We start from the raw sequence: 17,355 nt of genomic DNA on the forward strand, positions 1-17,355 counted from the left end.
AGTCTCTCTGGGTAGTGGGAAACTGCTCACGCCTGAGGCTTTTGCCAACACTGGTAACTTGAAATCCCACTTTCTCCTCCCTTCGTCGTTCCTAACGGGCTCTCCGGCGCTTCTGTTTAGTGCGAGGGTGTCTCTGCCCTCTCATCACACGCAACACTTTTGCCCGACTGGGCAAGCCGCGGCGATAATCCCCCCGCTGCCACTTGCTGTGCGCTAACCGGCCCTTGGCCGCCTGCCCCGGCGCAGCACCTGCAGGCGAAGCCCACCCCGCAGCACCCCTCTTCCCAGCGGAGCCGCCGTGCCTGCGGACTAAGGGGTGGGGGAAAACCTACTCGTCGCCGACCGGCTCTTGCCAGCCCCGGGCCCCCCCGCCAGGGTAGGGCGGCGGCGGGGCCGCGCACACACCCTCCCGCCCCCCCACTCCACTCCAGCCCTCCCAGGCGGGCGGGCGCCGCCCCGTCCCGTCGCCGTCCCCCGTGCCCGGCGGGGCTGCGGGCGACGTCTTTCCCCCGACTTTCTCCCCTCGCCGCTGGGCGACCGGCGACACCTCCGACCGCCCCGCTCCTCCCGGCCCCCGCGCCGGCTTTGTGTGCGCGGCAGCCGCCACCTGGGGCGGGCGCGGCGGCCCTGCACCATGCCGCTCCGCAGGCGTCCCGCCGGGCTCCTGCCCCTTTGTCTGCTCTGCCTCCAGGCTGCGCTGCCGCTCCGCGGCCACCGCGGCCGCTACGCCGGGTAAGTCCGCCCGCCGTCCCGCTCCGGCCGGGAGGGGCAGCTCCGCAGCCGCGCTCCCTCCGCTGCCTTCCCCAGCGCCGCCAGCAGGAACTGGCTTCTGCCTACGTGTTGGGGCTGTTCTTCCCGCTGCCGAGCTGCTTGTTTGCCTGTTTCTGTTCGGTTGTAGCATGTTCCGGGCTTTCTTGCAATAGATACTGGAAGTCTATGCTAGTGATAGAAAGGATGCTATATTGGGGGGGGGGGACACGACGGTGACTGTGGAAGTTTTAGTGTCTGTAGAAAGAGAAATTGGGATTACACTGGAGGGTAAAAGCTTTAAGAGGCTTCACCGTGCTCTGAAGTGAATGAAGGTTTGTGTTTTCTTTTGGGAAACAAACTTAATGAACTTTAGAGTTGTTTTTTTACGAAGTTAAGCAATGTGCAGTCCTACTGACTGCATAAAGAGCTCAAATAGAAGAGATCCTACCTCATTAACCTCTCTGTAAGCAAGTGAAGAAATGTATTTCAAACTAAGCTCTCCCCCGCCCCCGTACCCCCCCCCCCCCCCATGCTTTCATCTAAAGTTAAAATTTATGTCAGAAACGGAACGACTGAACTAAGTAATAGTAAAAGGCAAACTGCGGTATCGTGGTTAGCCTTTGCCTCCAAGGCATATGCTCTTCTTGCCTGGTTTAGAGACTTCGGTTTCAGCAAGTGTTTAACAAAATAGTACCTGCAAAAAGATTTGTGGTGTAGATGAAGAGTCAGCCAAACATAGGAGTCTTAGAAATCAGTGGCATCTCTACACATACAGTGCAAAATCCATTCAAACTGACCAGTAAATTCCTCAGGATAAGCACACTTCCCTGTGGAAGCAGGAGTCATATTGTTCTTTTTAATTTCATTAAAGTAGCCAAGCCAGGCATGTGAATTCTGCTACTAAAATGAAGGTTTTTTTAAAAAACCCAAAAACGTTCCCTGAGCTTTAAGGATTTGGTAACGTGATATGCAGCCGTTCACCCCTGGATCACTATAGAAAGGAGTTAAAAAACTCACAGACATTTCAGGATCTCTGTTCAGTTTTTGGAGTCCCGGTATCAATCCACAGCATGAAACCAAACCACACACCCCAGTCAGGAGCCCTCCTGGCCGTGCCAGAGAGGATCAGGACAGCAAAGCAAACTGTGCTCTACAACCAGGGTCCCATCCTGAGTTTTGTGCAGCAGCACTCTCCCCTCTGCCTGGAGCCCATTGCACAGTTGTGGTCTCAGTAAGACCCAGTTTTTATAAATTCAAGGTTGTATTTGATTTCTTTCCAGATGGCATTCAGATGAATAACAGATTCCCAGTGCCAGTACATAACTTTTTCTGAATACTAATTACATGAGCTATCTACTGACCAGTGTATGTGATGTCAAAATACACATTTTAATACCCTGTAGGTGAGATTGTCAATTTGTAATCAAATTGGTTAAAATAGAAGAAAATGCAGGCAGATTCAAGTATCGTACCTCTGCTCATTAATGTGATTCATCAATTCTGTTTAAAGTTTTAAAAATAATTTTCTTGTTTAAGCACTTTATGTGCCCTGGGTGGTGTGTGAAAGACCCATGCAACCCCTCCCTGTTGATCCCTGTCCTATAAGCTCTTGTACAGAGCCTAGCCAAGAAAAACAAGACTTCTTGTCACCTTCCAGAATTTGGGCAAGCACAACAAAAAATCATTACCAGAAAAGAAAAAAAAGAAAGAAAGAAAAAAAAAGGCTAGAGTTAATTATAAAAACCCTCGGTTAATAGGTGATTGTAGTAGGGAGCCAAGATACATTTACAAGCCTTGCTGAAAATGTGGTCACATTTGTAACAGTAACCAGAATGTGTACCACATGCAAACTGGAAAAACAACCTGGTCTTTTTCCCAGTCTACTAACCTTTTCCATTTCTACTCTCCTGGTGTTTTTTATGTCAATAAAAGATGATGAAAAATTACTTTGAAGCGGGATGAAGGTTGCTTCAGAATTACGAATATATCTTGTCCTTCCAAGTCATCTGTTATCAGGCTGGTGTCCTGGGCAGGATCATTTCATTTCCTCTGAGTGTGCAGTGGATTACAAACAGTTAAGCTTGCTTTGCTATCAGGACTGACCCTGGTCGTCACCCAAGGGAAAAAAAATGTTGGTGGTTTTTTTTTCTGAGAAAGGCAATCAGGAGGTGAATATAGTTTTCTCATGTTCATCATTAAAAGGGGTGCCCCAACCACCTGACTTCATTTTGTGCTAAGAAACATGTGTCAATCCTAGTCATTTCTATCGTGTCAGAAGCTGTACCGTGTAGGGGGAAGGCATAATTAGGGCAAAAGGATGAGAGGGAAAAAAAGAATGGAAAAAAGGAATGGAAAACATTTCTTATCAACTAAGGACATCACTAGGAGACACAGAGCAATTGTAGCTCTTGAGCTGAAGACTCTGACCTAAGACAATTAAGACTGTGTTCAGAGCACGCCAGGTATACCTTATGGACACGTCTTTAAGCAGATGTGTTTCACTTACCTCTGGGAAGCCTCAGTAGAGGCAGGAGCTCTCATGCCCACCGAGTTTTCACAAAGACTGAGGAACAGGTAGGTGTATTTGCCTTCTGCCACTTCACACAATGTGCAGGAGTTCAACCAGCCTCTCTGCTCTTCTGCCTGCAGGAACTCAAGAGGAGCTTGGAGCTGCTGCCTTCACCTCTAAGACATTGCTAATCAGCTGCCCTGCAGCAGACTCAAATCTATACTCACACCCAAGTATTTCTCCTTTTCCCATTTGCATGTTCTGTCTCAAAGTTCCAGGGGAGCTAGACAAGGGGCAGGAATGCTGAATGCTCTCGCCTATGCAGAAGGAGATGGCTTTCCACTAGCAGGCCAAGATTTCTTAGGACACAAAGCATGTCTCTCATTTGTTCTTTAAAAATCACTACTAAGATCTTTTTCCTCCAGCTCATCTACCTCCACCTGTACGAGGTGGTGGTGGGGCATGTTCCCACTATTTTTTTACCCCACTTCTGTTCTTCCAAAGCCTTTTCTGAAGTGGGTCTCATCTCACCTCTGCTCTAACCTCAAGCCACCAAATGCAGACAAAGGCTAAAAAATTTGGCCAGTTTTTGCTGGAGGTTTTGGAGTACTTTTAAGTATTTGATCGAGTTGTTACCTCCTCTAAAATGTTATTCCTCTGTGGAATTCAACTCTGGGTTGCAGTGCTGCAGATAATTGATGTGTCTCTGGGGCAGATGAAGGCTATGGTACATGTTCACATTACTGCATTAAAAAAGTGTAAAATAATCTGGAAGTGATGTTGAGGTGAATAACAAGGAAACCAAAACCAGTAAAGAAATGTTCTGTAATCCAATATATAATATGCCCCAGCTACTGGGATGTCAGATCCTGAAAATTAAATAACCCAACTGTTGGTGTAGGTAAGCACAGATACCAATTCTGAGAACATTCAGCAAATTTCAAGAATTTTAATGCCCACTAATATCCTTACATACCATAGCTAAGTGCCTCTGATCCCACAATACCTTACACACAATAGATGCCAATTGTTCTGTCTCATGGAAAAAACATATGGGAGTGGGACAAAAATGAGTTACCGAGGGAATTGAGAAGTGGAAAGGAACTCCTCCTCTGCTATTCACCTCTGCAGATTTTTCCAAATGTTTGAACTGGGGACTAAGAAATCTCCTTTACTGTGTAAAAAAAATGTTGTTCCTCTCTGCTGCTCAGCTCTCCTTCCCCACCCCGAGTCAAAGTAAAATGTCATACACACAACTGGCAGAAAAAGCATTTGGAAAGCACACCACTTGCATTACTCATATTCATTCAGATGAAAACCACACTTAGTGCTTCTCTGGATGGTGTCAGGGGGCTTCTAAAGGTGAAAAGCCATGAGGTCTCTAGCACAAACAATTTTAAGCATCCTGTTTTCAAATAACTAGTAGTTCTGTAATCAAAGCATCACAGATTCCTAAAACAAGCACACATCACTGAAATCCACAACAACTCTGGGACCAATATACCCACACTTGTCCCAACACCACAACTCTAATTTTGTGCTTTCTCATCACCTGATATTCCCCCTGCACAATGTCATTTATGTTCTTCTAGTGGGGAAAAAAAAATATACTGCCAAGTTGTGATTCTTTTTCTCCTCTTAGTCCAGGCATGGTAAACTCACCTTTGAAAGCTGCTCTGCCCTCCTCATTATAAATAAGAACTATGATGTCTTTCAGTTGCTCCTTCTTTCCCTTTTATTTTTTAAATGATTGGAACAACAGTGCACAGCCACGTTGCCCAGATGAAGTGAATGTCAGGCAAGGAGGCTCCCAGTTATTTCTGGCTGTGTCTAAACCTATCTCCAGGTTCCTGAACCGCTGTGAGCCTGACCCCATATTTGTCTGAATTGGGACCCAGCTGGCAGCTGTTGTGGTTCCTGACTGGTCTCTGCAGGTGGAAAAGAAGGGCAGAAAGCATGGGAAGTGAGGGAAGATATAAACAATCAGCGCATGGGCAAAGTTTGTACCCATACGTGGGAGCTTTGAACCTTTCCTAGGTTTCCTGCATTAGATGCAATCTATGGTCTTCTAGTAGGAATGATTATTTGGGAAATGCAAACCAATTTCAGTAAACATATACATGTTCCTCATTTTTAAAAGTATATATGATGCAAATTGGAATGCAGTATATTATTAAAGAAAACTCAAGTTCAGGCTTGGTTTTGAGGCCAGGAATTATGTTCTGCAAAACCCAGGATACATTTAAGGAATATGTAGTTAAAGACACTTAAAAAAGGGGGGGAATTCACATATCAAATCCATCTAGACCCTCAGTCTAAAGTACCCACCTTGAATCCACCAGTATCACTCATGGAAACAAGCAGGCAAAGAAACAGCTTTTCCCAGAGCTTCTGGTACTAGTTGCAGTGAACTCCAAAGCTCCAGCTTCTACACTGTGCCCAGTTCCAGCTGCTGTGAATTCATTCTTCCAGAGTCACTCGTGGGCTTCTTAAAATGGAGTTCTCTAATCTGAACATTCTGTACAGGACTTTAACAAGCACTTAACAGGGGACGGATAAGTTAGGTACATACTGATTTTTTAATTTGGAAAAAAAATAGGAATCAAAAATATAAGGAACAATTCACATGAAAGAAAGTGGAAGTGTAGTCCACAAGGAAGATCAGAGATCTGGAAGGAGCAAATTTGAAAAAGGGAAGCTAAAAATCTGCTTTTCTTGAATACATTGCTAATAATTTGTAGGGAACTCTAGTTTCATACACTGCATAGGACTGTATCCCACACTGTGCAATGAACAGGACCCCAAGGTCTCCTGAAATTCTAGTATCTGTAAAAATGTCATCCATATGTCTGAAACAGCCTTACATGGTCAAAATGCCATAGGAAACATTTATTGCTTTATCCCTTTGGAGGTGAGTGGCCACCATTAATCATTTCTCACTATCTCCAGGAGGTAAACTCTGTCATCTCTGTTTTGCAGAACTGTCCTTCACTTACTTTTTCTCCTTAATTTTCCCACTGAATGCATAACAGAAATTGTACTCCCTCTTCTGTTGTAGAGCACAGTATTTAACAGTGCACTGAACGTTCGGGCAAAAGCCAAGAAAGAAGCAGGTATGTGGATCATATATTGGGCGTCTGTTCAGGAGTCCTGTAAGCCAACCCTGCTGTGAGTATGCATCGAGCCGTAAAAACTGAAAACAGGCAGTGTAGTTCTCCAGTCACTACTTTTATGGCTCCAGCAGTATGATTTTGCTCCCAGGCAGAAGATAAAGAGAATTTTCCTGCGGTTTGACTCTCTACACCAAAAAAACCCCACAACTCAAGCCCCAGCATTGTTACTGTCCCCTGCCCACCTAGCTTACATATTGATGCTCTTGGTGTTAGTTTTCATGCAGAAATCAACTTTCAATGAATCCTGTACCCTCTGTTACATTTAAAATTATAAGCAGGTTTGGTTGCAAAATGAGAGCCAATAATTGCAATTATACATTAGAACACTCTGAAAACTCTGCTGCAGGCAAAACTCCTTGCAGAACTTAACAGCACTTTTGCTGGTCTCAGGTCCACTGAAACAGACCTACAGTCGGCAAACTCCTGGAGACAATTAAGCTCACTCCTATTTTTTTTCAGTAAATTTTGATTCTGATTTAAAGGCTTTGCTCATGCATCTGAGAGTAGGTGAGCCAAAGTGCTCTGAATTGAAAAGATATTCAGAGCGACAAATGCATGGGGACAATATATTCCATTTTTTTCTAGTTACATTGCACCTTTTGAGCTTGCCAAATGAGGAGGAAGGCAAAGCACCTCACTGCTTTCTTGTGAAACTAAAAGCCAGGCATTTCACATCACCCAGCGGGAGCGAGGGCACCTGGTCCTTGGGAAGGGTGCTGACACAGGCTGGCATGCAGCAGCAGGCAGGGAGCATGGACCTGTTCTTCCTGACAGTGTCTGAATTAGGCTGAATGCTCTGGAGAAAAAAGTTCTGTTGAGCCCTGTCTTTCCTGGGGGAATGGTGAGACTTGCCAGTGTGCTTATTTAAAGAGAAGCCACACCATAAAGATACCAGCCAAAGCAATACACAAAACATCACTTGATAAGATGATCTAGATTGCTTAAATTCAGCCATGAAAAAGAACAGAAGTATCTTATCAAATCAAACCAAATTTTATTTTCTTTATGTTCTGCAGCTTAGTTAGGGTCTCCCTCATGCCAAGGAAGCAGGACTTTGAAAATGAGTTTGTAGAGGGTTATTACAGTAAGGTTATTCTAAGAATAATCTACTGGGTTTTGTATCATACCATATTTCAAATGCCTTCAGAAGAGTAATGATATAGTTCGCAGCACCTCTGGTTAACTCAGGGGGAGAAAAAGAAGCTCTTTTGTTTTTAATTTAGATTTCTGTGTTGCATTTGGATAATTACTCATTATTACAGTATCCTACAGGTTTGAAAGCCTCAGGTAAGCAACATAAAAGGTGGTACATCCTAAATACAAGGCAACATAACAGCTTGTTAGGCCAGAAGAGACGGTAGAACTGTAGTCTGTAGATAGATTTTAAACGTGAATGTTTGGGCCATTTTCTTTTTTTTCTGCCTTAGCTAACTTAGTTGAAATAAATGAACAGATCAATGCATTGCAGTCAGTCATTGAATTATGTAAGGACTGGGTAGGACCCTAAAAGAAAATCAAGCCTCAAGGGCAGATGTAAGAAATTACTTTAGCAGGCCTGATGAAAAACCGGTGGCTCTCTTTGATTTACTCCACCGTACTCCTACCAAGATTACCACCAGATGCTGCTACTCTGAGGCTGCAGCACAGTGACATGGCCAAACCCAGCGAATCCCTGCTAAAGGCTGGCCAGGATCAGAGCAGGCCCTTGTGGTCCTGCTGCCTCAGATGTGGAGTCACTGCTGAGGGCCTGGCACTCCTCTGCCTACAGCAAGCCAACTTCCCGAGCAAAGAGAGCAGAAAAGCACTTTTTTCTTTTTTTTCCGCTCCCCCCAGACTAAATTTCAGCTTGTCAGGCTGTGATCTGGCTGCTGCAGGGCCTCTGGGGTGTTGATGTTGTCACAGGGAAGGGGTGGGAGTGGCTAATTTTTCTGTACTTGGCTGCATACCTCATGCCCCTCAGCCTCCCTGTGCACACATGCACTGGAGACGGCTGTCTGAAAGCAGTTAATTCCTGGTGTGAACTCCAAAGAGCCCACCGTGGTTTTACCTCAGCAGAAGTTGGCTCCCTGATCAGTCCCAACTGCCAGATTCCTCTCCAGATCGATGTCAATGGAACAATCCCAAATAAGTGTTTCAGGCTCATGGAGAGAATATCGGGATGATTAGTTTCCAATAAGCACCTTCCTGAAAGTGCAAAACCAAAGGAAAAGTTAACCTTGTATGGTGGGTTGGCCCTGGCTGGAGCCCAGGTGCCCACCACAGCTGGTCTGTTACCCCCTCAGCTGAACAGGGGAGAGAATATAACAAAAGGCTTGTGGGTTGAGCTAAGGACAGGGAGACATTCAGCAGTTCCATCACAGGCAAAACAGACTCAACTCAGGAAAATTAATTTAATTCATAATCAAGTCAGAGTAGATTAATGAGAAATAAAAGCAAATCTTAAACCACCTTCACCCCACCCTTCCCTTCTTTCCAGGCTCAATTTCACTCCCGATTTCTCTGCATCCTCCTGAGCAGCACAGGGGGAAGGGGAATTGGGGTAGTGGTCAGTTCCTCACACATCGTCTCTGCTGCTCCTTCCTCCTCAGGGGGAGAACGTCTCTCCCCCTCCTCCATCATGGGGTCTCTCTTACAGGAGACAGTCCTCCATGAACTTCTCCAATCTGAGGGCCTCCCATGGGGGCTTCAGTTCTTCACCAACTGGTCCAGCATGGGTCTCTTCCCTGGATGCAGATGTTTCAGGACCAGACTGCTCCAGCATGGTTCCCCCAGAGGGTCACAAGACCTAACAGCAAACCTACTTCCAACCTGGGCTTGTTCCTCCGTGGGGCTGCAGGTCCTGCCATGAGCTTGCTCCAGTGTGGTCACAGCATTCTTCGGGTGCCTCCACCTGCCTAGGTGTGGGTCCTCCATGCGCTGCAATTGGAATCTCTGTTCCACCATAAACTTTCATGGGGGACAGCCTGCTTCACCATGATCTTCTCCAGGGGTTGCAGAGGAATCGCAGCTCTGGTGGCAGAAGCATCTCTTCCTCATCCTTCTTCACTGACCTGGGTGTCTGCAGGGTTGTTGCTCTGACATCTTCTCATTCCTTTCTCCAGTTGAAGCCTTCCCACTACCAAAAAACCTTGCCACACAAATCCAATACACCTTGGTACTAGCCATCATCCCATGTAGGTTTTTGAAGCTAAGGGACTTCACTATTCCTAGTGTCTGGAAAATCTGTAAGTCCTTCTTTGTGTAACACACAAGACGGGATACTGTGTACAGAAAAATAACCTCTATTAAACTGGTTCGTGTTAAGCAAAGAATAGCAATATTTGTCAAGGAAACAGGGAAGATGTTTAAATTATGGACATTTTATTGGAAGCTCTGCCTTTTTTCACAGCACAGTTTCAACAGGGAAATAAAACCTTGGGTTCAGTTGAACTGTATAGGACAGGTAGCCAAGAACATACTCTGCCTAAAATTTATACCAAATAGTAAGAGTCATCTTGTAAGCACACTGCCAGGTCTGGGCTGGTAAGCCAAGTGAGAATGAGCTCAGCAGAATGAGCTGGTGTCTTTGCCAGCAGTACACAGTGTAAACATACTCTGTGGCACAAAGACAGAACGTCGTGTCTTTATCCTACTCCTTATCAACAGGCTGGATCCCTGACCCATCTGCTGGTGGTAGTGATAATGCTAAAAAATAGAGAGAGATATATCTTTAATAGAACATAAAAGCTAAGCAATATGCTTTCTTTGTGAAAAAATTAGTAGTTTCACCTTCTGCCTGTTCAACTGAGGTACTTTTGTTTTGCGCTTACCAATAGTAGTTACCTTAGTTTTGATATAGACTAATAGATTGTGGCCTATTCAAAAAGCTTCAGAGGAAATCAAAGCATTGGAATATAAAGAGTAAAAGCTTTTACAATCAGTATCGAACAGCATTGAAAAAATACCTGGTGTATTTTCCAAGGCCCAGCCTAGAATTGTAACTGCAGTGAAATATGTAATTAAGTAGGTTTTGATTCCTACTGCAGGAGTTGTTTCTGTTCAATAGTAAGTTGTCCTGAGGGTGGTTCTCCCTCCAGAGCATCTGCAAGGAGTGGGAAGCACAGGAACCCAGGGCTCCTCTGCTCATCAAGAAGGGCAACCACATCTTTTGATGACTCCTGTCTGCATGGCATGGTCTGTGCAGTGTCTGAGCACATGTGGTGTATGGTATCTCTCAGAGGCACCAGGTGATGAAACATCACCTGGTCAACATCATCAACCTCTGTCAGACAAACACATGACAAAGATGCTGATCTACTCTTGCTAGACAGTTCCGGAAACATGGAGACAAATATGGGTATCTCAGCTTCACACTTGGTGAGGAAGGACTTGGGTTTCAACCTTTCCTCCCTTCTATGATGTATGCTGTCTGTCACATGAGGTAGTTATCTCTTTCAAGACGTTGCATCTAGCCTCACCTGCCAAAGATGTACATCAAATTAGGAAATAGGTGTCCCGTGAGTTCAAGTGCTTTTGCAGTTCAGAAGCAGGTTAGCAGGTGTCACAGACCTGGAAACTTTAAGACCATCAATGTCTTCCCCCAGCATCCAGGACCTCCATGTACACTTAGTCCTTAGACAGTGGCCAGCATGCAACCCATCGGTCTGTTATTTTTTGTAGGTTTATCCCTCTTTCTTGGACCTATCAACTCTTCTCCATAAGAAGAAAAAATTGGCATTTTTTGGCTATATGATGAATGATGAACAAAAAAGGCACAAAAAAAGTCTGGTAGTGCCCCTGCATGACCAAAATGGAGACCAATTTGCAATGATTAGCACGTATCGCCTGCAGGCAGATGGGAAACAGTACAAACCCATAGAAAGATTAATTAGTTTAAGCCTCTGGGAGATGACGGAAAGCGAAGTGAAGCCAATCTCCTACGTGGAGTCAGAGTAGACTAGTGCTCAAGATGAGTAAAACCTTATGTCTCCTTTTTATGAGGGGCGACCTCTCCAAATGCTCTAAAAGCTCCACAGAGGAATACTGGGTGAAGGGATCCTGGGCCCACAAAAACCTGATCTTTTGCTTATAAGGAGTGAAACCCTAAACGTGGGGAGAAAACCTGCAGATCTTACCTTGTGAGACCAGAGCAGTCCTACTGATTTGCAGGCAGCGAGACAGTGCCACGAAGCAGTTCAGGGTACAGAACTGTAGAGAACAAGGGATCCACACTGTGCTGTGTGAAATCTGATCTTTCTGCATTGTTTTTCTTTAATCCAGCATCCATTATCTCTGCTGAAAAAAAGTACGCCTGAGCTTTTATGTACGGCAACTGCACCGGGGGTGGTCTTTGAATTAGAAGGCATTTTGCTCGTGGAGCCTACAGCAAGTCACACCGGCTGCAGGCTGCACAGTTATACTGGGAAAGAAGAAACAAACAGGAGACAAAAAGCATTCTCCTAGATGGTTAAGGAGGACAGGTTGTGAAAACTAGGAGGTCTGGAGAAGAGGTTTCTATTATTCAAGTGTATTTACTCTGAAGTGACAGTAACCGAGGGAAGTGTAACACAACATTTTAAAGTTTTATTCTATAGGTAGTAAGCAGATCTACCGGATTTCAGTTGTCTTGTTGGAGCCAGAGAACTACAGTCTTAATGATGGAATAGTTAATGGCTGGCCAATAAAAAGGCTAAGCAATCATTCTGTTGAAATGTATAAAATAAACAGAACAAACAAGGGACTTAATGCAGGAGGAAAATGCAGAGGTCTCACTGGGGGACCGGTTTTGCAGTGGCTGATAGAAAACAAAATCATTAGGGTGTATTTAGCAACCCACAGTCTCTCTGCCCCAAATGTTACTTTTTTTTAAAAAAAAGTAACACAAACTTCAATCAAACAAAGAAGGAATTTTTAAATTAGTTATTATAGAAAGAACTTTGCTGTTTTCAAGAATAAATAAATGGATGATTTTAAGGTAATATTTTCAAAGTTATCAAATAGCATGCAGAGTATTTATTTTTAAACACCAGATGTCATATGATGAAGTAATGTCAGAAGAAGACTGGATTCTGTTGTTTGTGAGGAATAGGCAGATGCTCGCTTTTAACAGTGACGTCTTGCTCATAAAGCAAGAAAGTTTATTTTCAGTACAAGGACACCAAGCACTCCTCACTGCCTTCAACACTTGTGTCCCCATTGCCTATGAGGCTTTGTTGTTTTAAGCTTAATTATTACTCCTGTGAAGGAGGGAAGGGGGAGTTTAAAATTAGTTTATGATGGAAGAAGTAGGAGTTGTCTTATCTTGTGGTAGGGATTAACTGTAGGATAGTGTGTTGAAAAGGATTGTTGGATGAGCATGGCAGCCAAAGCCAAGAAACCTTTGCTGTCTGGGCCACACGCCGTCTTGATGTATAGCTTAGGTCACTCCACTCTGTCTTACAAAAGGAAAATGGAAGTACAAGAAAAAGATGTATTTTTCATTTGAGATGGCAAAACCCAAATTCTGATATAAACTCAAAGTATCACCTCATATATTGTGTTGCTACTTGTATAATGTAAGTTTCTGGCAGCTTATTCATAGCTGTGCAGCACGCCAACTCCGTTTTCCATGAAACTTTATGTAAGGATAGCTGGGCAGAAAAAGAGTATAATGAGGAAGAAGCTGCAGTAATGTGGAGCTGACAGTTTAATGGGTTTGTACAGCTCTAAGTTTGTGCAGTTTTAATTCACATAACACATCAAGTGTGGCTCAGTGTGCTCATATTTTGCACATTTCAGCTTTATGGACTGAAATAATTCCAAATGGAAATTAATTCACTTTAGGAATTTATTTCAGTGTGCAGTGTCAAAAAATTTAAATTGTGTGTATTCATATAAAAGCAGAGAATGTGATTTTAGCTGATCTTTTAAAAATTACCTAACAACAAATATAAACACAGCTGCGTAGCTTGGTTCTGATTTTGGTGGGTAGTGGACGTGTACCATTGCTGCTGATTTCCAAAAATAAAACCCCTTCAGTGTATAATGTTGCTAAATCCCATTCCTTCAGGCATAGCAAAGCAGCTGCCCTCTTCTAGGACAAAATAATAGAGCCAGCCTGAGGTTCAGTATTAATCACAGGTTTCAAAATTCGTGCACTCAAGATAGTATAAGACAATACAAACAGTATGCATTACTGCATGTGAAATTTCACCTCACTCTTCTAGTCCATTTCAGTCAAATTGATCTTCATCCTGTTTATCTATCAAAAACCTCAGCAAAATTAAATAGGCCAACCAAATCTTTCCCTTCCCTCACTCCAGCATTTCACCTTTAGATGGAGAGCAAGTACATTAGAGGCTCTATCTGATAAAATCACCGGGTGCTACAGCAGCAGAAGCAGATTTTTAGTGAAAATGCTGCTTGGGGGACACATCTTGGCAAGCAACATCTCTCTGATGGAAATAACATTTGGCATCAAAAGTACTTTCACAGAAGGCCTACATACATGGTTTCTCAGTTGTTGCTTTCAAAGGACCTTTCCTTTTGCTGGGTGTGCAGGTGCTGAGATGAGATTACATCCTGCTGTGTAAAAACCCTCTCCTTTCCCTCATACCTGCCTCTCACTTCTCATCCCCCGCCTTGCTCTTCTTAACACAGGTCTTTTGGATCTGGCCAGTCTGATAAAGAGCAGTCTAATACTGGTGAAAATAAGTTTTGGGGTTTTACCAGCATGGATGCTTTTGATTTAGGCATTTGCTTTCAGTTGGGCAGAGGGCAGCAAATGCTGATGAGATGATTTGCTTAAGGAGCTAGCAGCTCTCTTTGGCATTTCATTATTTTTTGTGAATTATAATTGCGGGAAAGACCCTAAGCTGCATTTGTGACATAAACTGATAGTTTCCATCAAGCATTAACAGACATCTTCATCTCTTAACATGTTGACATGAGCAAGTTTGAGAAATAGCTGGTACCTGAGTACAAGACTCTACTGACACCCTCTGAACTCAGTGTCAGGTTCTTCTGGGTCCCTTTGGATTTTCTTGATTTATTTGTTTGGTTTTAGTAGTTTTCTGGATGTGAGAGCTGGAAATTGTGATCGGTTAAGAGGTGAGTAAGCCAGAGGTCATAAACAAGAGCTCTAAGAAACATTATCTACCCTGTTTATTTCAGCACAAGGTAACTCACATCCTGGGTGAGGTTGGTAGCAACATCCTTTTCACTAAAAGCTATACATATTTTTATACAGTCACACAGCTACAGGCATTGAGATTTCTGAAACGGGACAGACATCCATTATACCTCCAAACCTCTTAAAGCAACACACAGAAAGGTAACTGTCTTTCATACTGAAAGTATGAAGAGCATGATGTCATTCAGTAAGGTAGACTAAACAATCTGTCTTTTTTAGATAAAAACTGTAAAACCTTTAGAAACATTTACTGTATCAGGTATCTGATGAAAATTACAGTAATAAATCTGAGATGTTTTAGAAACCATATTCCCAGGACAATTACAGAACGCCCTAGGCATTTGCTGTCTGCCTGCTGTTAAGCAGAACATGTTTGCACCATGTTTCATAAATCCAGCTTTTGCAGCGGGGAGTGTTTTCCTCTCAGTGCACAGCAGTGAATTGTCTGTGCAAAATGAATGACAGAAACTCCCAAATGGCGAGTTTGGCGACAAAGACATAATACTTAGATGAGATCTCTGCATTTGTGTCTTGGTTTAGCAAACTAGATTACAGATGGATGTTTAAGAAGTAACCAGCACAGTAAATGGCTTTTTAACAATCAAGTCATAAATGAATGTAAAAGCATGTCTGAGGAAAACAGTTGTAGGTTGTTAGAGCAGTGTCTGTAAGGTCCGCTCTCTACCACAGATGCCACAGGGTTCCAGTGCTGAGCATGGTGCTTGGCTGATTAACAGGGCTTGCTGTGCTTTGTCAGTGGGCTGAGTCTTCCAAAGTAGCACCTTCACCATCTTCCGTGCCTTCTGCCGATGGAAGAGCCTGACTCATCACATCACATTCAGCACGAATAGTCTGAGCCATAACTCAGCTGTAACTACATCTTGAGCTTTGAAAACACAGAGTCACCTCTTTGCCAGTTAGGAGTTTCAAGGGGGCAGCCAAGGTGCTACTGTAGCGTAGTTGTGATGGAGTTGCAGCAGTGAAAACAGAATCTAGCAAAAGTGAATAAACACTCCTTAATTTGAGCAAAAAGTGATTGCTAGGCAAATAAATGGTATTTTCACAAGCTTCAGGTCACAATATTACGCCTTTTTTTTTTTTTTTTAACCTGGTTGGAAGTGAAAAACATTACCATCAGGTAAGTGCTCTGGCTTTCTTTGTTTATCAGAGTTCCCCAAAAGTAAATTATGTTTCTTTTCTTGGGAGAACAAGGGAATCCCAAACCCTACTGCATTAATACTCAAAGAATGTTTTTCAAATCATGCTTTTAAAATAATAATATTATATCAACATATAATAAAATATTAATAATATTTTGTTTTGTTATTCCTTTAGATGACATAGATAACACTGCCACCTTATTTTCTGATTTTTTATTTCCCTATTAAATTGCCAGGGAGAAATGTAGACATTGAATCAGGAATCTGAATAATTCCAGGCTTGGGAAGTTCACGTTTTGGACATTTGACAGTAAACAAACTGTTTTCTACAAAAGTTACAAGATTTTTCAAAATGAATGAAGCTGCAATGCATTTTAATCCATGCTGGGACCAGAATTTCCCAACCTCACCCCACATCTCTACACAAACATTTCTATTATTTAGCTGTAAACTGACTTTATTAAATTAAATAAGAAACTCCATACTCCATTTTACAAACATTTATCCATAAATTAAGTCATATCGATAACAGATTCTAAGCCCACAGAAGGCAAAAGCACTATTTGAAGTAGTAAGATGAACTACCTGAATGGTCATTTTCTCATGTTTTAAATTAGGAAAGATTTTCAACCTTGTGTTTAAATAAAAATATATTTAAAAAAAAAAAAAGGCAAGCTCTTAGATGTGCCAGTACCTCACAGCAGATTGTGTACGTTTTATGTTGTCCTTTTGGGATATCAATCATGGGACCCATAAGCAAAGAGTCAGTAAAGGAGAGTCTCCCAGGCGTAAGACATCTGGTTCTTTGGCAGCCTATGCAGACTTTATATCGCCAGCTTTAAATTGGGCCTTTGAGTTTGCCACATGCTTTAGCTGACGATGGGCTGTCTGGACTGCCATGTGTTCCTGGTTGTGGTAACTTTAACATTTAATGTTTAGTCTTATTCCCCTCCCTTCTCTCACTTGAGGATCTCCACATAGGTAAAACTTCAACCTCAGTCTCTAGGGTTTATAACATTGCTTTTCTGAGCCTTTCAATATGTATTTCTAATCGGTTTTCTAAGGACTGGGGCAAATTTACAGTACTACAGGAATTATGCTGAAATTCTACACTTGCAGGCATTCAAAAGAAGCAAGTAGAAGAGGATTTCCCAACCAAAAGATCATTACCTGGTCAGAAATATCTTGGTCGCTTACTGATTTTTCTTATAAATGTTTCTAGCTTGGTGTCAGGCTTAATTGTCAGAAATCTTTTGCTAGAGGAAGTTACATGGAGGAATTGTGTTGGTCAGTTGAAAATGAGGTCTAGGATCAAACTGAAACACAGCTGAATCGCAGATTGTATGTTTATGTCAGGTATCCTCCAAAGAAGCCCCTTACTGCTTGTAGAAGAAGCTGCTGTTAGGGAGAAAAAAATCCAGTAATTAAATTCTTGAATATTAAACCCTTCTAAAAATATAAAATTGCCTGGAAGGAGCATTAGTAGTTTCCAGGTGAAGTAAGGTAGGAAATAGAGGAATCAAAATGGTTCGCTCGATCTATTCCATTTGTGTACTGATTACAGCATCTTAGTACTCTTGCCCCTACATCTGACACATGAAGCACGTTTGTGAC

At 42.9% G+C, this 17,355-nt stretch overlaps 1 protein-coding gene across 1 annotated transcript in view; it reads left to right on the forward strand.

Annotated features, from left to right (window-relative positions):
• Positions 1–634: 634 nt before the first annotated feature.
• Positions 635–17,355, forward strand: part of CPA6 (carboxypeptidase A6) — a gene marked incomplete at both ends in the record, with an annotated part of 83,708 nt that continues 66,987 nt past the window's right edge. The window contains one exon of the mRNA XM_084260328.1: positions 635–732. Within this exon, the coding sequence (XP_084116454.1) occupies positions 635–732 (98 nt within the window). The remainder of the gene's footprint in view (positions 733–17,355) is intronic.

Source organism: Gallinula chloropus (assembly GCF_964237585.1).
Source record: "Gallinula chloropus genome assembly, chromosome: 2".
NCBI classification, from domain to species: Eukaryota; Metazoa; Chordata; class Aves; order Gruiformes; family Rallidae; genus Gallinula; species Gallinula chloropus.